General features: G+C 41.3%; 1 protein-coding gene across 2 annotated transcripts in view; it reads right to left on the bottom strand.

Annotated features, from left to right (window-relative positions):
• Positions 1–322: 322 nt before the first annotated feature.
• LOC141223046 (gastricsin-like) overlaps positions 323–18,215 on the bottom strand; it is a 488,086-nt gene continuing 470,193 nt past the window's right edge. Inside the window, exons 1-9 of one of the 2 annotated variants that reach the window (XM_073666749.1) lie at positions 14,714–14,854; positions 6,920–7,055; positions 6,659–6,776; positions 6,091–6,209; positions 2,437–2,636; positions 2,213–2,335; positions 1,107–1,254; positions 688–786; positions 323–595 (exon numbers count right to left, since the gene is read on the bottom strand). In XM_073666749.1, the coding sequence (XP_073522850.1) occupies positions 443–595; positions 688–786; positions 1,107–1,254; positions 2,213–2,335; positions 2,437–2,636; positions 6,091–6,209; positions 6,659–6,776; positions 6,920–7,055; positions 14,714–14,769 (1,152 nt within the window). In that variant the 5' untranslated portion in view covers positions 14,770–14,854 and the 3' untranslated portion in view covers positions 323–442. Of the gene's footprint in view, positions 596–687; positions 787–1,106; positions 1,255–2,212; positions 2,336–2,436; positions 2,637–6,090; positions 6,210–6,658; positions 6,777–6,919; positions 7,056–14,713; positions 14,855–18,215 lie in introns of those variants that run through there. The other variant, XM_073666750.1, reaches the window with a different exon arrangement.

Below are 18,215 nucleotides of genomic sequence, written 5' to 3'. Positions count from 1 at the left end.
CATTTCAATCTAGCATTACACTTTACAAGATTTGTTCAAAGTTGCTTTTAAAAAAATTTAAAACAATATTTATTACTAGCAAATTAATAGTAACATTGCTCTTCTCCGGGGTTGAGTGTTTTTTTTTAGTAAATTACAATAATGGACTCATGACTCTAAATTTAATGACAGCAACTAATTATAGAATTAATTAATTAGAACTTATAGAATAGCACGTGAGCATAACTTAAATCATTGCTTCCAAATTACACAATAAAAGTATCCTCAGGGTTCAGGATATCCACATATCATTGCCTTTCAAAAATATTCAAGAAACATTGAGTTGATTATACACTTTTATTAATGGCATTTTAAGCAACATACTGTATACCCATTCTGTATAATGATTTTTAATAATCTGTTACTAGGAAAATCATGCACACCACTAACAAGTATATCTGGTTTATGCAGCAGAAGCAAAACCAACTTGGTTATTTCCCAGATCATATACAGAGTAGTACTGCCTGAGGAAGACATCACCAAGGATCCAAAGTGGCTGTCCATTCTGAGAAGGCAGGTAAGTTGGCATAATACCAATAGTGCAGTATCCATTGCTCTAAATGTATAAAAACACAACACAATATAAATAATATTCATTAATTTTTGTCACATGCCCCCCAAAAATTGTATTTTAAGAAAGAAGACTACCTGAAGAACGTAGGCAGATGGTGGAAGTGGAAAAGAAGTTCCACTAATGGTGAAGCTTATTGTGGGAAGACTCTGAATGTTATCACAGCTCACGGCATACTGCAAAAAAAAATACAATTATTACTACAATTTAGGGTGATCGATGTAAAATAAAGCAAAACATCTACACGCAACAGAAAAGTGTACAAAATCTGCTCTGTGAAGAAAAATGTGAATGTGGACACATTTGGAATCCAAGGAAAATAAGTAGTGACATGTATTTGTTATAACATATAATAGACATAACATGAAGAAGACATTGTGCTTACTGAATGTTTAATACTTAGCATCACACCAACTTCATAAACATATACAGAAAATATATAACTATAGAATTGACTTGACTAAAATATTTGCCATACGCAGCCATTTTATCTTACCTGTCCATTTTGATCTTGTTGTGCACCAATGGATTGCATGAGGGAGGAGAACTCTCCTTGAGGGGCTGTCAGCAGGGAAGTTCCAGTGTCAACGATACCCTGGCATCCTTGGCTACACCATCCAGTTGCTTGCCCATTGATGGAGAATCTAAAGGAAATACATTCAGCTTTTGTTGTTTGGCGTTTGACAATGGAAGAACGCTCCAACTGTTAGCCCAATGGCACCCCCACAGCGTGATTATGAGGCACCAGTTAATTGCTATGGCATCCGTAGGTCTGAAAAAAAGTCTGTTCCAGGTCTGTTATAAACTACAGCCAATCAGATCCTCCATATGCAGTGTCTAATCGGCTACCTGATTGACAGGATGGACACTGCTCCATATTTATTACATTCGTGGAGCATTGAATTAACCATAGATTCGCATGTTCAAGTATTAAGTTTTGAAAAAAAATGTTTTTAAGTGTTTAAAAAAAGTAAAACACCCAATTTTCCAAAATACTAGTATGCCAGTCATGTCAGGTCAATATTAGTGAATAAGAGCGGATTACTGTCTCCTCACGCAGACAGCAGGTTGTCCTCCTCAGACATTCCTCAGGTAACTGACCAGCCCAAGCTGGATCATTTTATCCAGAACTAGAACTAGTACTAGCATGTGATTATATCTCCAGTCATCTTTTTACACCAGTGCCATTCCCGTGACGTTGGCACTGGGTCACCCAGTGAAATTAGTATGTGATTAACTTTCTAGTCATCTTTCTGCACCAGCGCCATACCAGTGATGTTGGCACTGGGTTTCCCAGTGTTCATGTAACATTCATGTGAGCGCTATAACCACTCAACGGCCGTTAATGGGCTGCATCACTTACACTTCTGTTGGACAAAACTTGGATGTCTGAGGGAACTGCAGCCGATTAGCTGCCACTGGTTTGCTGCAGCGTTCACCTGGCATAAAAATGTCACGCGAGCACCAGCAGACAGTCACCACTGGAACGATGTTGGTGTGGGAGGTAAGTATCAGTTGTTGTTTTTTTTACTCTAGGTAGTATAATATTTAAGAAGCGGTTGTCCAAGTAGGGAAGAACCCATTTAAGGCTTGAGCACCCACCCCTGAATTCCAATTTGCCAGTATGTTTCAGAGGTGACAGGAGTCCAATAGATTTGTCCTGAGTAGTAGTTCTGGTCAACTCCTCCAAAAGCTACTTCTCCACCATTTTGAGAGCTCTCTTGGCTGCAAAAAAAAATAAATGATGTGCATAAGTTTACATTCAGGATAATTGTTACAACACAGAGTAAACAAGAAACCAGAATTTTCAGAATATATAACCTTACCCGCTCAGGTAGAAACCAAATAAAGGCTGATCAATGAGATTCTGCTGGATCATTTCCTGCATTACGGTGGTGGCTCCTCCTTCGGCAATAGATGGATAAGCTAGACCCAGAATACCATCAAACTGTGCGTACACAAAGTTGGTTCCAGGCTCAGTCTCACTCAAGCCAAATTCTTGTTGGGAAATAGCTATATTTTGGATCTATGGGAAAGCAAATATTTAAAGGTGAGACTATTAGCTGTTATAGGTAAATTTGTAATTTAAAAGGGGCTGTCCGGAACTAACATATTGATGACCTATCATTAGGATAGGTCACCATTATAACAGTGATAGTTTCACACCTGGTACCACCAGTTATTATCAGCGCCTGCAGCAACTGGATGTAAAGTACAGAGGGGCACAGCACAGTTCTGCACATTGGTTATTAGCTGCTACAAAGTGCTGTATGTATTTTATCTCCCTGTCGAGTGAGAATAGCAGATAAGCTGCAGTACTCAGCTGTGGCCACTGTGGCGTTCCCCTCCATACATCGCTTACATCCAGCGGCTGCAGGCATAGATAGCAGCTGATTGGTGTGTGTGCCAGGTGTCAGACCTCCACCAATCTAGCATTGATGACCTATTACACAGATAGGTAATCAATTTAATAATCCCGGACCACTCCTATATGCATAACTTTGTGAGGAACAACTGATTCGGAACTTTAAATTCATGTTTGACATCTGTGATCATTTGAAGATTTGTAAAAAATGTTCTCCTAGTGCTTTAGAATGGCAAAATACATATATCAGTTTGAATAGTAGTAGTCACAGATTTATATTAATCCCTTACTGAACCTTTCAACATGTATAATGCAGGTTCAGGAGTTATACAGCCAGAATCTGCCCCTAAGGCCGGGGTCACACTGACGTATAACACAGCTGATATGTGATAAAACATTGCATAGCGCTCAGCCCAGTGTAATTCTATGGGGCAGCTCAGATCTGCGATTATTTTCTCATGTTGATTGATGGCATGAGAGAACAGTCTCAGATCACATGCACCCATACAAGTCTATGAGTGCATGTGAAACATCGGACTGCACTCGGATGTCATCTCAGTGTAGTCCGATATACGCCGAGTCAGGCCATGGAAGAAATAGAGAAATTACTCTCTCTGCCTGCTCCGCACCTGTGCTACCATTCTCCAATGCGAGAGGATCGGAGCACAGAGCACTGACACTCGGCTCACGCTCGCAGCAGAGCTGGAGCCGAGGGTCATTAGCATATCACATGGGATGCCATTCACTAGTCTGTTTCTAGCCTAACAGCAGCTAGCAGAGTCAAGTTCTGCTCTCTGCTAACCCCTTAGATGTTGTTGTAAATCACCGACACAAAGCACAAGGTCTGGGGAGTGCAGGGGCTGGCTGGGCCAGGGAGCAGGGGGGCATATGCCCCCCGGGCCTTTCCCTCAGCAGCTAGTTAGGGCCACCCAGCCGCTTGCTGCTTTAGTAGCTGGGAGGCACTGCACCTTTAAATTCTGCAGCCTGTGCACGGCCGAGTCCTGTCATTGTGATTATATTCTCATGCTGATACGGTATGGGAAAGTAATCACAGCATGCTGCAAGTGCATGCAAGAATCAAATCATGAGCACCCATACAAGTCTATGGATGTGAGTGAAACATCAGACTGCACTCGGATGCCATCCCAGTGCAGTCCGATATATGCCGAGACAGTCAATCGAGGAGATGGAGAAATTACTTTGCACCTGTGCTGCGATTCTCTCATGCGAGACAATCGGATCACAGTAAGATGACACTCGGCTCACACTCTGACAGAGTTGTCATTTGTATAATCGGCCCCAATTCTCTTGCACGACAGAACATACTCTCATGTGACCCCGGCCTATGGCTACGTTCACACATTCAGTACTTGGTCAGTATTTTCCCTCAGTATTTGTAAGCCAAAATCAGGAGGGAACAATCAGAGGAAAAGTATAATAGAAACACGTCACCACTTCTGTATTTATCACCCACTCCTGGTTTTGGCTTACAAATAATGAGGTAAAATACTGACCAAATACTGAACATTTGGTTCCCGTATCTATGTAGTGAGCTTAGTCCTGTTCCCATATCCATGTATTAAGCTCAGATTTTCTCGCATAACTATAGACAGCTTGGTTTTGCTCCCGTATCTATTTAGTAAGCTCAGTTGTTGTATTATGCAGCAGCCTGAGGTAAGTAGGTTAAAGATGGGCCCACTGTTGTGTGCTTGCCCCCCAGGCTAAAATTTGCCAGCAAGCCCCTGGGGGACTGTACCCTTCCGATTCATACGAGTTACTGTGGTAGCCAGGGGTGTGCTGAAGGCCCCTGTGAATGCCATATCAGTACTCTATTGAAGCTCAGCTAGTCGCTGGGCTTCAAAGGAAACCATTGTTTTCTAAATATACTGCTATAATGTTGTATTGTCCTATATAGAAAAAGCTATCAGTCAATCGCAGGCAAAAGTCCCCTAAGGGGGTGTAAAAAATGAAAACTTTGAATTATTTATTTTTTGCCACATTAAAAATAAAGATATTTAAAATATTCAAAAATAAACAAACTCAGTATTACTACGTCCGTAAAAGACTGATCTATGAAAGTATAAAAATATTTCAATTGTAAAGTAACTGCTGTTTGGCAAAAAAAAAATCGAAATGCCAGAATTGCAATTTTTGGGTAGATACACATCTGCAGAAATACAAAATAAAAGTGATAAGACGTCGTATTTACCCAGATATTACATCAATAAAAATGCCAGATTGTCCCCAATTATACCCAAAAAACAATGGTACAAAGGCAGTTTTTTTACAATTTCACCACACTTGGAATTTTTTTTTTACTATTTTCCAGTACATTGTAAGGTAAAAGTTGTGATGTAATTTCAAACTACAAATCGTTCCACAAAAAATAAGACCTCATATCTACGCAGACAGAAAAAAATGCTATGGTTCTTGGGAAAAGAGGAGGAAAAATCTAAATCAATGTATGTAATTGATGAATAGGTTACAGATCATCAATCCACCTTATTTATCTGTCACTGAATTCTCTCTTGGCCATCAGCCATCACTCGTCAGGGAAGATTTGAGAGGATCCAGTAAACATTAAATGGTTGGCCAGACCTGCCACATTGGCTGACTAACGTGCATGGGACTGGGAGATGAAGGAAAGCATATTTATAGTCAGGTGATCAATTCATGAATATGTAGGCCCCAATTCATCAAAATGTTTATGCCAGAATATTTTGAAAAGTTGCAAAATGTTTGCGTCACTCCAGTTTCGGGCAGCTCCGCCAAAATGTGAGGCAGAGCTGGAGCAGGACAGGTGCGGCATCACCTGCCCAACAAATTCATTAAAAGTGGCGGCGTTTCTTACTTCAGACTCAAGTAAAATTACTGATGAGGCACATGGAGGTCACTTATAAGATTCGCTGAGTTCACTAAGTGGCATGTTCCTCTTAATAAATTCAGCGCATCTTATTCCTGCATGCCCCTCATTAAGAGTGGAGGAGGAAACACCAGTTTTCATGAATGAGGGTCAGTCAGAATTTTATGTGGATTGTAAAAAAACTTCTTCATCTATTAGAATTAATTTACTCTTTTTTGCAAATGTATACATTTAAATAGAAGCTTCACGTACAGAGACAGTGTCATATCCCAGGATTCCAGTCAAGCTTCCAGTTCCGTACTGCAGAGAAAACTGCTGGTTGTTTGAAGAATAGGTAGAAGACTGACTTGGGTTGAAGTTAGGGTGATTGGCTGGGGAAATAATACAAGGATCATTGATTCTGTTACATGAATGAACAATATATGAGTGTTGCTCACAGCTTATCAGCAGTCATAATTAACAAAATAATATTTCTATAAACCCCTTGAGGACACAATCATTTTGGACCATTAAGACCCAGCATCATTTTTTTTTCATTGTCACATTCAAGAGCCATAATATTCTTATTATTTGCTATAGGAATGATAAATTGATGATACTTATGAATTTCAGGTATCTTAGTTGTGTCTTTAATGCTACAGTAGAACTACCGCAAGGTTACAACTTAAACTAGTTCTTGATCCAATATTTAATATGCAGCTTCATTTTCTGAAATTGCCTCCTGGTGTCATAGCATCATAAGTTAGGTATCATGAAGCCAAATATTTCTAACTTTTTATTTTACTTATACTTATTTAACCTCAAATCTTCATTTACTTACTGCATGCCTGGCTTTGACAATAGGTTGAGGCTACCCACAAGTTTGAAGATCCAGTGTCAAACAGAACGAGGAAGTTCTGGGGTGGTGTGCCAATGCTGATTTCTCCATAGTATGACATCTATCCTCAAAGAAAGAACAAAAACAATGACTACGTTTACAGTTTTTCTAATCTATGTACCTTTAGAACTAATAACATTCGTTTTTAGAAATCTTCCCTTAGGTTAGTCTATGAATTACTAATCTAATATCATTACTACTCACATCCATATAGTTAGCCAGAGGCTCATAAGCAACGGCAAGCTGGTTGTAATACTTTGAAGCTGGGTCCACCCTTGGGGCTTTGATACCATGCTCACTCATCACCTCTCTCATGGATTTGAACCTCTTCAGGGGGACTCTGTGAAGGAAATTTCAGAGTTACTATAGAGGATGTCTTTATAAGCATTGGTAGTGGCAGGACAATTGTTCAACCCTCTTTGTAAATTAGGTTTATTATCAACACTTACAAACATTCTGCTCTCTGCAATATATTAATAACTACAATTATAATACTAAAGACATAACTAATAAAACAAGGTGCTTGTCTAAGTTCAAAATGCCTAATTTATTGACTACTGCAGTCTCAGAAATATTCAACCTCTTCATGTACTAATTCTAAAGCACTTAGTAGAGCACGCTTTAGCTGTTGTGACTTGCTACAAACATGATGCATAGACAGATACCAGCTTCTGGTATCATTCTTGAGGAACCATAGCCCATTCCTCATGTGCAATGGCTTCCAGTTCACAAATATATTTTTGAGATGTCAAGAGAATGGTCCAAAAGGTTAAGAGGAGAGAATATTAGGAAACTGGAGGCCATTGCTTATGAAGAATGGGCTAAATGTCTTCAGAAACACTGCCAAAAGCCGTTGTCTGGTTATGCATCGCATTTGCAGCAGGTCATAACAGCCAAAGGTGTTCTAATGTAGTAAAGACACTTGTCATGTAGGAATTGTATCATTCTGAGACTACAGTAGTTATTAAAAATGGCATTTTGTGTTTAATTTGGAGAAACCACTTGTTATATTAGTTGTGTTGAGCTAATTAAGCCGCTCTTATTTGTAAATTTTGCTAATAAACATAATGTGCAATAGGAGTTGAATAATTATGATTGCAACTTTATATTTATATGCATTTTTTGGATATTATAAGATTGGAAGATGGAAGGTTACACTAAACTCCTGTTAACCCTTTACCACCATTGAACATACTGGTACGTCATATGTTAGCATACCTGACAGATGTCAACTGTTTTACATAGCCAGCATGTTACAGCAGCAATTAGATTTAAGGTCCATTTGCTGCTGTTAACCCATTAAATGCCACTGTCAATCGCTTACCATTCCTTTCACCCATTGGCCTTTACAATATGATCATCAGATGTCGAAAGGTTAAACTTCATAGGGGACCTTGATTTTTGCTATATACTTCAATACTGTAGTAATGCATTATATGCATTCTGTTACAAATATATTGTGGGCCAGGAGTCTGTGTCAGACTTTAGTCTGTGTCCATTACCTTAAGTGTGGCCACTAGCTGAAGTGTGAGAAACATGAATTATATCTGAATTGAACCTGAAGTGAACTGAAGGTAACTGGATACTAAGTCACAGTAAACAATGTTTGTGTTTGTTTTCACTCTCACCCCCTTAATCCTTCACCTTTTCCAACCACCCCTAATCCCTACATCTGGTAACGAATTCTTCATCTCTCCCTCCATTCTCCCCACCCATCTCACCTCCTCCTCAGAGCTATTCCTCAACATACAATCCTTTGCCTCCAAACACTGACAGCCACCTCATGCCCTCTCCTGCTCCCACCTACTAACGCTTTCTCTGCTCCTCCTCACTGCCGGAGACATCTCTTCACATCCCGGCCCTCCTCACCACATCCCCACTGTCACTTCCACCTCCTACCCACGATCTATCCCAAAACTCTCGTAACCCTTCTAACCTTATACCCATCCGCCCAGCCCCCGCTTCCCCAGTCCCCCGAACAGGAGCTCTATGGAACGCGCGCTCGGTCTGCAACAAACTTTCCTACATTCACGATCTCTTCATCACTAACAAGCTTTCCTTCTCGGCATCACTGAAACCTGGCTCACCCCCTCCGACACGGCCTCTCCTGCTGCACTTTTGTACGGCAGATTCCACCTCTCCCATACCCCCCGCCCCACCAGCAAGCACGGTGGAGGAATAGGTTTCCTCCTCTCAGATAACTGCTCCTTCACCCATATCCCACTGCCACCCTCAATTACTTTCCCCTCTTTTGAAGTGCACTGCGTGCGCATCTACTCCCCCTCCAACCTCCAACTGGCTGTCATCTACCGCCCCCCAGGATCAGCCACCACTTTCTTTGACCACTTCACCACTTGGCTACTTCATTTCCTCTCCGTTGACATCCCCACTATCCTCATGGGCGACTTCAACATCCCCATTGACACTTCCCTCTCAGCTGCCTCTAAGCTTCTATCCCTCACTTCCTCCTTCGGTCTTACCCAGTGGTCTTCCACACCCACCCACAAAGACGGCCACACGCTGGACCTCATCTTCACCCACCTCTGTTCCCTATGTAACCTCTCTAACTCACCTCTCCCTCTCTCTGACCACAACCTACTAACATTCTCTACCCTCTCCTCTCCAGGGCAACAATCCCCACTCCACAAACTTGCATACCCTCGCAGAAATCTCAAACACCTTGACCTACACTCACTCTGAATCCCTTCTCCCTCTTACAGACATTAATTCCTTACATGATGCAGATGTTGCTGCCACTTTATACAACACCACAACAGCTGCAGCTCTCGATTCAGTCGCCCCCCTCACACATACCAAAGCTTGCACAATCAACAGACAACCCTGGCACACCAGCCTAACTAAAGAACTGCGACGGGCCTCCAGGGTTGCTGAGTGTAGATGGAAAAGGTCCCACTCCAATGAGCACTTCATCGCATTCAAATAGTCCCTCACTACCTTCAAGTCCACACTCACTGCAGCAAAACAAACATACTTCTCATCTCTCATATCCTCCCTGTCTCACAAGCCCAAACAACTATTCAACACCTTAAATTCTCTCCTCCATCCCCCAGTGCCTCCTCCCTCTCCTCTTATTTCAGCCGAAGACTTTGCCTCACTCTTCAAGCAGAAGATTGACACCATCAGACAAAGCTTTTGCCTAGAGCCCCCACAGCCCCTCCCCACACCTACTCAACCCTCCCCCTCCAAAACCACATTCTCCACCATTACGGAAGATCAACTTTCCTCTTTACTCTCCAAATCACACCTCACCACCTGTAAACTTGACCCAATCCCGTCCCACCTCATCCCAAACCTTACCACTATCTTCATCCCACCCCTAGCCCACCTCTTCAACCTGTCACTAACAACTGGTGTCTTCCCCTCATGCTTCAAACATGCCTCAATCACATCAATCCTCAAAAAGCCCTCCCTTGACTCATCCTCTCTGTCTAGCTATCGCCCCATATCACTTCTCCCCTATGCCTCAAAACTACTGGAACAACACGTCCATTCTGAGATGTCCTCCCACCTCTCCTCCTGCTCCCTCTTCGACCGCCTACAATCTGGTTTCCGACTGCACCATTCTACTGAAACTGCAGTAAAGTCACCAACGACCTACTAACCTCCAAATCTAAGCGACACTACTCTGTCCTTCTTCTCTTAGACCTGTCATCTGCTTTCGACACAGTGGACCATTCCCTCTTACTACAAACTCTCTCATCTCTCGGCATGACAGACTTGGCCCTATCCTGGATCTCCTCATACCTAACAGATAGGAAATTCAGTGTCTCTCACTCACAGACCACCTCCTCATCTCGCCCCCTATCTGTCGGTGTCCCCCAAGGTTCAGTTCTAGGACCTCTGCTCTTCTCCATCTACACCTTAGGCCTGGGACAGCTCATAGAGTCTCATGGCTTTCATTATCACCTCTATGCTGATGACACACAGATCTACCTCTCTGGACCCGATATCACCTCCTTACTAACCAAAATCCCACAATGTCTGTCTGCTATTTCATCCTTCTTCTCTGCTAGATTTCTAAAACTTAACATGGACAAAACAGAATTCATCATCTTTCCGCCATCACATTCAATCCCCCCAACTGACCTATCTATCAATGTCAATGGCTGCCCACTCTCCCCCGTCCCTCAGGCTTGCTGCCTTGGGGTAACCCTGGACTCTGAACTCTCCTTCAAACCACATATCCAAGCCCTTTCCACTTCCTGCCGACTCCAACTCAAAAATATCTCCTGGATCCGCACATTCCTCAACCATGAATCTGCAAAAACACTAGTGCACGCCCTCATCATCTCCCGCCTTGACTACTGCAACCTCCTGCTCTGTGGCCTCCCTTCCAACACTCTCGCACCCCTCCAATCCATCCTAAACTCTGCTGCCCGACTAATCCACCTGTCCCCCCGCTATTCCCCAGCCTCTCCTCTCTGTCAATCTCTTCACTGGCTCCTTATTGCCCAGAGACTCCAGTTCAAAACCCTAACATGACATACAAAGCCATTCACAACCTGTCTCCTCCATATATCTCTGACCTAGTCTCCCGGTACATACCCGCACGCAACCTCCGATCCTCACAAGATCTCCTTCTCTACTCCCCTCTAATCTCCTCCTCCCACAATCGCATACAAGATTTCTCCCGTGCTTCCCCCCTACTTTGGAACTCTCTACCCCAACACATCAGACTCTCGTCGACCGTGGAAACCTTCAAAAAGAGCCCGAAGACCCACCTCTTCCGACAAGCCTACAACCTGCAGTAACCACCACTCCACCAATACCGCTGCACGACCAGCTCTACCCTCACCTACTGTATCCTCACCCATGTAATAATTATATAGATTATATATGTAGGTTATATAGATCAAGTGATCAAACCAACGCAGTTTAAGTCCCCCAAAGAAACTAAGAAAGTTTTTTTAAAAAATTGTTAGAAATATACAAACATTTTAATTTCACTCCTATTCCCCCCATTTAAAAATAAAAAAAAATATGCTGTAGATATATTTGTTATTGGCGCCTCAATAAAATTCCAATCTGTAAATTATGAAATTAAATATCCTATATAGTAAAAGCTGTAAAGAGAAAAAAATTAAAACGCCAGATTTGCATTCTTTTTGTTGCTGCATTTCCACAAAATAATTCAATAAGAATCTATCAAACATTGAGTATACCTCACCAATGGAAATAATCAAAATGTTACAGATTTCAGATAATTGCAATGTAAATCCAATTTTTCATTACTAAATTAAGATTTTTTTACCCCACTAAAAAAAACCTTTACATGTTTGGTATTGCCGTCATCGTAGTGACCAGAAATATCACCATAAGAACAAAACCCAAAAAACAGTGGCGGAATTCTTTGGCATTTTTTCCCATATTCCAGTACATAACATAGTAAACTGAAAAGTGTAATTTAAAACTACAACTTGTCCTGACAAAAAATAGCTCTCCTATGGCTATGTCAACATAAAAAAAGGTTTTGCTTTTGGAAGAGGTGAAACGCAGAAATGAAAAATTTCCCGGTCACAAAGGGATTAAGTCCAGAAGTTATTAGAGAACTACTTTCAAATAAGGGCAAACTATTTAAAAATTAAATGTGTTTGGTTAGTATCAGTGGAGAAAATGGAAGGTATATTTACACGGTAGCCTTTAATCTGAATGGTAAACAATGTAATACATGGACAGACCTACTCCACCAAAGCAAGGGCCATTCTTTCAAAGTATCCCTTTGCTCTGGCTAAAATGAAGGAGTCCCAAGTGTGGGACCCAGTGTTATGATGTCCACATGCTCTGAAGGCCCCCATACACATTAGACTAATGCCGATATTGATGGGTTTGTCCAACGGTCTAAAGTGTATAGGGGCGCCTGCCGTCTCATGGTTGAATGAGATGTCGATTGCGCATGCCTGATTTCAGACTGCCGATCGCATTGCTCTCCCAAAGATAAGGCGCCATCCAATTTGTCATGCCAGTGGCTTTCTCATATAGTACATTGGGGAGCAGAGTGTCAGCCAAGTGAGCGATACTGTGTATGGGAGAGTTGGGAGAGTTTGAACAATCAACCGAAGCATCATTTGGCAGTGAAAAGTAACAAAAGTAAAATTCTGATATTTTCATGGTAGAATATATTGAGGTAAATTATAGTCACATCTAGAATTGCAGGTTTTCAAATAGGGTTTCAAAGGGGGCAAAAGCAGCTTATATTTGGAGGACCCCCTTCAATGGTGTTGAGTTGGCATGTCAGACACAGCCCTTAAAGAGGTTATCCAGGATATTTTTTTTCACTACGTGCGTAAAAACTAACAGGCATGTAGTTGCTAACAGTACCAACAACCTGCCTGTTGTACCCAGCTCAGAGCAGTCACTGATTGCTCCTGCCAACGATTCAGCTGCTCCGTGCCAATAGAGTGGCTCTTCTTCTGGGCGTGACTACTGGTGTCATGCTGATTGACTGCCCACTCCTGCAGTTAGGAAGGAAAGAAGCCACTACTTTGTCAAAGTGATGTCAGCGGAAGCCACTGGATCGCCGGCAGGAGTGGTCTGTAACCGCTCTGTGCTGGCAGAAATCGGTGCCAGGCACTAGAGGCAGGTAGTTAGCAACTTAGGCACATTGTAGAAGGAAAAAAAGTCCCAGATAACCCCTTTAAAAAGAATTGTGTTGTTTTGGTTCTGATCTAAAACAGTTCTTTTAACCAGTTCAAGGTCAGGCCATTCACTCTTGTTCATGACAGGCACATTTTTGAGATTTTTCCATACATGCAACTTAAAGTGCTGTAAAATGTTTATCATTTGGATATTCAAGTAATTTTTGCATCTTTTTTGTGATACACGGAGCCTAATTTTTATGTTATTTTCTTTTTTATTTTATTGCTGATATTGAGCGATTTCGGTGTGAAAATAAAGAAGTTATGTTTCTGTTTTTTATATTTTTTTCATTTATTTATTTTTTTAATGACAACAAAGGACCACTGAAATACATTTTAAAATGTGTTCACCTTTCCAGAACAATTAGTAATATATATCAGACACGTTTTTTTTTTTTTCTCAATGTAGGTGTGGCTAGAAACATCAGTTTGGATTATTAAAGGCCTCTTTTATTTATACAGGTTTTTTTTCTTTTTATTTATGTATTTATTTAATTATATTTCATTTAATTTACACATTGTGTCACCATAATGTCATAAAAGATCTTTAGGGGGGCATTTCAACATTTAAATACTTTTTTTTTAGTAGCCAATTTCCTTTGTAACTGAGGCTGGTATATTAGCTCCATTTACAGTGGTAATTCAGCCTTTTGGCTGCATAGCAGAGATGATTGGGTTTCTTACGACCCTGTAGCTCCTGTGCCCTCCCTAAATCCTGTATTCATATGACCGCTAAGTCTGGAAGAGGAGGCGACATTAGTGACTCCTATATACTGAGTGCACAGCACTTTTTCAGCACTATATATACAGTGATTGGGAAGGCAGAAACGGTAACAAACTGTCTCTGCCTTCTTTAAAAGGAGTTTGGTTGTGTCTGACAGTCAACTCCGGCTCTCACAGCTGCACAATGTCATGCAGCTGCTCTACTATGCAGTAATGTTTTAGAAAGACACTTGGGAGTAAAACGCAGACTGCCTAGACGTTTATCGACTATGGGTGGTCCGGAAGTAGTCGATAATTAAAGCGTAGTATATAGTGATGCAATATTTTTCATAATTAACCAGTTAATATGATGCAATGTCTTTTCTTGAGTCTTACAATTCATAGTATAGATCAGAAGAAGGAGGAAAAAAAAGAATGTAAAATAATAAAAGTACAAAAAAAATTAGAATTTCGTTTTTTGCCAAGGATTTAAATATAACTAACATTAACATTAAATATTTTCCAAATGGATAAGAGCGACATGTTGTGTTGATTTGCGTAGCTTTATAATTAGTGTATGTACAAAAAAAATAAAACTTTAAAGCATTATTATTATTATTATTATGCGGCTTATACTTACTTAACAATCCCCTCTGAGAGGTGGAGGCAAATGAAAGCAAGAATTAAACACTTCATGTTGGTGGATAAAGTTCCACTTCTGTTCAGACTTGCACAGCTATGACCACTTTATATACTCAGAGAACTCTTACTATCTTATCGCTAAAACATTTTATCAAAATGTCAATGTCATTAAGATTCTGTTATCAAAGATCTGAGCCTCCTACATTTTTTCCACTAAGGTTAGATTACAAAATTCTTTCAGGTACTTTGAAAACAAGTAGGAAAAATATAATTAATTCCTTAACCCTTTTGCTGCCACTGGTTTTGTACATTTTGCACCTCATGTAGCCTGGGCAATTTCCACACAATATTTAAAGTGAATAACATATTTTGAGTTCATACAATTTTGTGTCAAGGTGTGATTTTTTTCTTAAAAATTGATAAAGATGACATTTTAAGATGTCCAGCATCTAAAGTTTCTTTTAGGCCAATGTCTATGGAAATAGTATTTGGATTGCGCTACTTTGAATAAATAGAATATAGTGGCACTTGGTGGTAGAGTGGTTTTCTCAGTTAGGGATGACAAAGGGAATGCAGACATACAGTGACTTGCGAAAGCATTCACCCCCTTGGCTTTTTACCTTTTTACCTATTTTTTTTTTTTTACATTACGACCTATGTTTAAATATTTTTTAATCTGATTTGTATGTGATGCATCAGCACTAAATAGTTTAAGTTGGGGAAGTGAAGTGAGAAAAGTATAGGCAAAAATTAAATTTATGGGATATAATAAATAAAAATTGGCATGTACATATGTATTCACCCCTTTTGCAATGAAGCCCCTAAAAATATCTGGTGTTAGCAATTACCTTCATAAATCACATGCTTAGTGAAATGAAGTCCACCTGTGTGCAATCTAAGTGTCACATGGTTTGTCAGTATATACACACCTTTTCTGAAAGGCCACAAAGTCTGCAACACCATTAAGCTAGAGGCATCACTAACCAAACAACATCATGAATGCCAAGGAGATAGCCAAACAAGTCAGGGATTAAAGGCCCCATCACACATAACGAGATCGCTAGCGAGATCGTTATTATGTCACGGTTTTGGGATCGCTGGAGAGTCGTTTCGTGATCGCTGGGGAGCTATCTAACATGCAGAACTTCCCAACGATTTCGGCCGCCCCAGCGATCTAACTAACGATCTCGGCGGTCGTTGGGACGCTTTCACACAGCAGCTATTTCAACGATCCACACCTTGATAGGGACTGTACTGTGTCACAAAGGCGTGCATAAAATTACTTTTCCGCGCCCCCTCATCTCCGATTGGTGGACGCTACTGCGTTCTGATTGGGCGGCCTTGGTTTAACACAAGACCCCCCACCAGACGGGATCGCTACTGCGTCTCCAGTCAGATGGGATCGCTACTGCGTCTCTGGTCAGACGGGAACACTGGTGTGTGCATTGTTCCTGTACAGATGTATGGATGTCCATATATTTATATGGATATATTTATAGAGATGTAAATGGCCATTTATGTGTATGCATATCTGTATGTTTGATAGTATGTATGTGTACATATAGTTATCTGTATACGTATGTGTATATGAGTGTGTGTATATATATTTATGTACATTTAAAGATATGTATGAGTACATGGATGAATCTGTTTACATACGAGTACACGAATGTATATGTGTGTATGTATGTATGTATGTATCTGTATACGCATGTGTATACATAGGTATATATATATATATGGACTGCTTACTGCGGTGACTACTGCTACTACTGAAAGAATGAGAAACAAAGCTTTTGCATAGTAGAACACACAGTTTATTAGACACATCACTACAGAAATGTCAGTAGTGTAGAAACATGAATAGTTGCCCACTATAGATTCTGATGCTGCCAAGGAACAGCACCAGGACCGTTAAAATACTGGCAGTAGTTGTCGTGGCAGGTCTTCGCATCATGGGTGTTTCTGCCATGTCCCACTGGTCGAAGGCCTGCAATTGCAGGATCGTTTGCACGCCATTCACCGAGCTCCACTTCCCCATTGGCTAGGTCCACAGAGTCCACGAAGCCAGGCGGACAGTACGTAATTGCATCACGTCGACGATGAAAGTTGTGAAGCGTGCAACAGGCCAAAACAACAGAGTCTATTGATTTAAGCTTCATGTTAATTGGCGTGTGAAAAATTCTGAAGCGGTTGGCCAGGACAGCGTGTCAGAAAACGTGCTGTGTGGGTGTGTGTGCACGAGACCCCTAAAATATCTGCCCATGCAAAAGCATATATATATACAGATAGAAGCCAAGCCCTCCCTCCCTGAAGAGCAATGATAGCAGATAATTGGTAGATGTCCTATAAATTAATTAAAAATCAAAACTCATTTGAGACCCCAAACAATACCTACCTTGCTAAAGATGTCTGATTTCTTCAAAGTGGAGTCACAGTCGGAGAACGCTGGTGGGATCCGAAAAACAAGGACGCAGTAGCGACCACCAATCGGGGACGAGGGGCGCGGAAAAGTCCAATTTATGCACGCCTATGTGTCTCAGTTCTGAATCGCTAACGAGGTCGTTGATAAGGTGTCAAATACAGCGATGCACACTGCCCAGCGGGAGCGCAACGACCCAGGAATGGTCCAGGAAGCTTTGTAACGATCAGCAATCTCACAGCAGGGGCCTGATCGTTGCTACCTGTCAGACGTAACGAGATCGCTAGCGAGATCGCTATTGCGTCACGAAAACCGTGACGTATCAATGATCTCGCTAGTGATCTCGTTATGTGTGACGGGGCCTTTAGTATTTGAGAAGTACAAATCCGGATTGTGTTATAAAAAAAATCCCAATCTCTGATGATCCCTTGGATCACCATCAAATCCATTTTCATCAAATGGAAAGAACATGGTACCACAACAAACCTACCAAGAGAGGGCCGCCCACCAAAACTCTTATTCCAGGCAAGGAGGGCATTAATCAGAGAGGCAGCACAGAGACCAAAGGTAATCCTGAAGGAGCTGCAGAGTTCCCAAGCAGACACTGGAGTATCTGTCCATACGACCACAATAAGCTGTACACTCCATTGAGGTGGCCTTTATAGAACAGTTGCCAGAAAAAAAGCCTTTACTTACACACAAAAATTGTAAGGCTCGTTTTGAGTTTGCCAAAAGACATGTGGGAGACTCCCCAAACATATGGGGGAATGTGCTGTGTCCAGATGAGACCAAAATTGAACTTTTTGGTCACCAAGGTAAATGCTTTGTCTGGCCCCAAACCAACACAGCTTATCACCCCAAGAACACCATCCCCACAGTTAAACATGGTGGTGGCAGCATCATGCTGTGGGGATGTTTTTGGTAACAGGGACCGGGAAAATGGTCATCGTCAAAGGCAAGATGGTTTGTGTGAAATACAGGGATATTCTTGAGCAAAACCTGTTTCAATCTGTCAGTGATTTGAGACTGGGTTGGAGGTTCACTTTTCAACAAGACAATGACCCAAAGCATACTGATA

The sequence above is a fragment of the Phyllobates terribilis genome, unplaced genomic scaffold (genome assembly GCF_046119375.1).
Source record: "Phyllobates terribilis strain yellow unplaced genomic scaffold, ASM4611937v1 Scaffold_2__4_contigs__length_985480577, whole genome shotgun sequence".
Classification (NCBI taxonomy): Eukaryota; Metazoa; Chordata; class Amphibia; order Anura; family Dendrobatidae; genus Phyllobates; species Phyllobates terribilis.
This window is presented reverse-complemented; position numbering and strand designations above follow the sequence as displayed.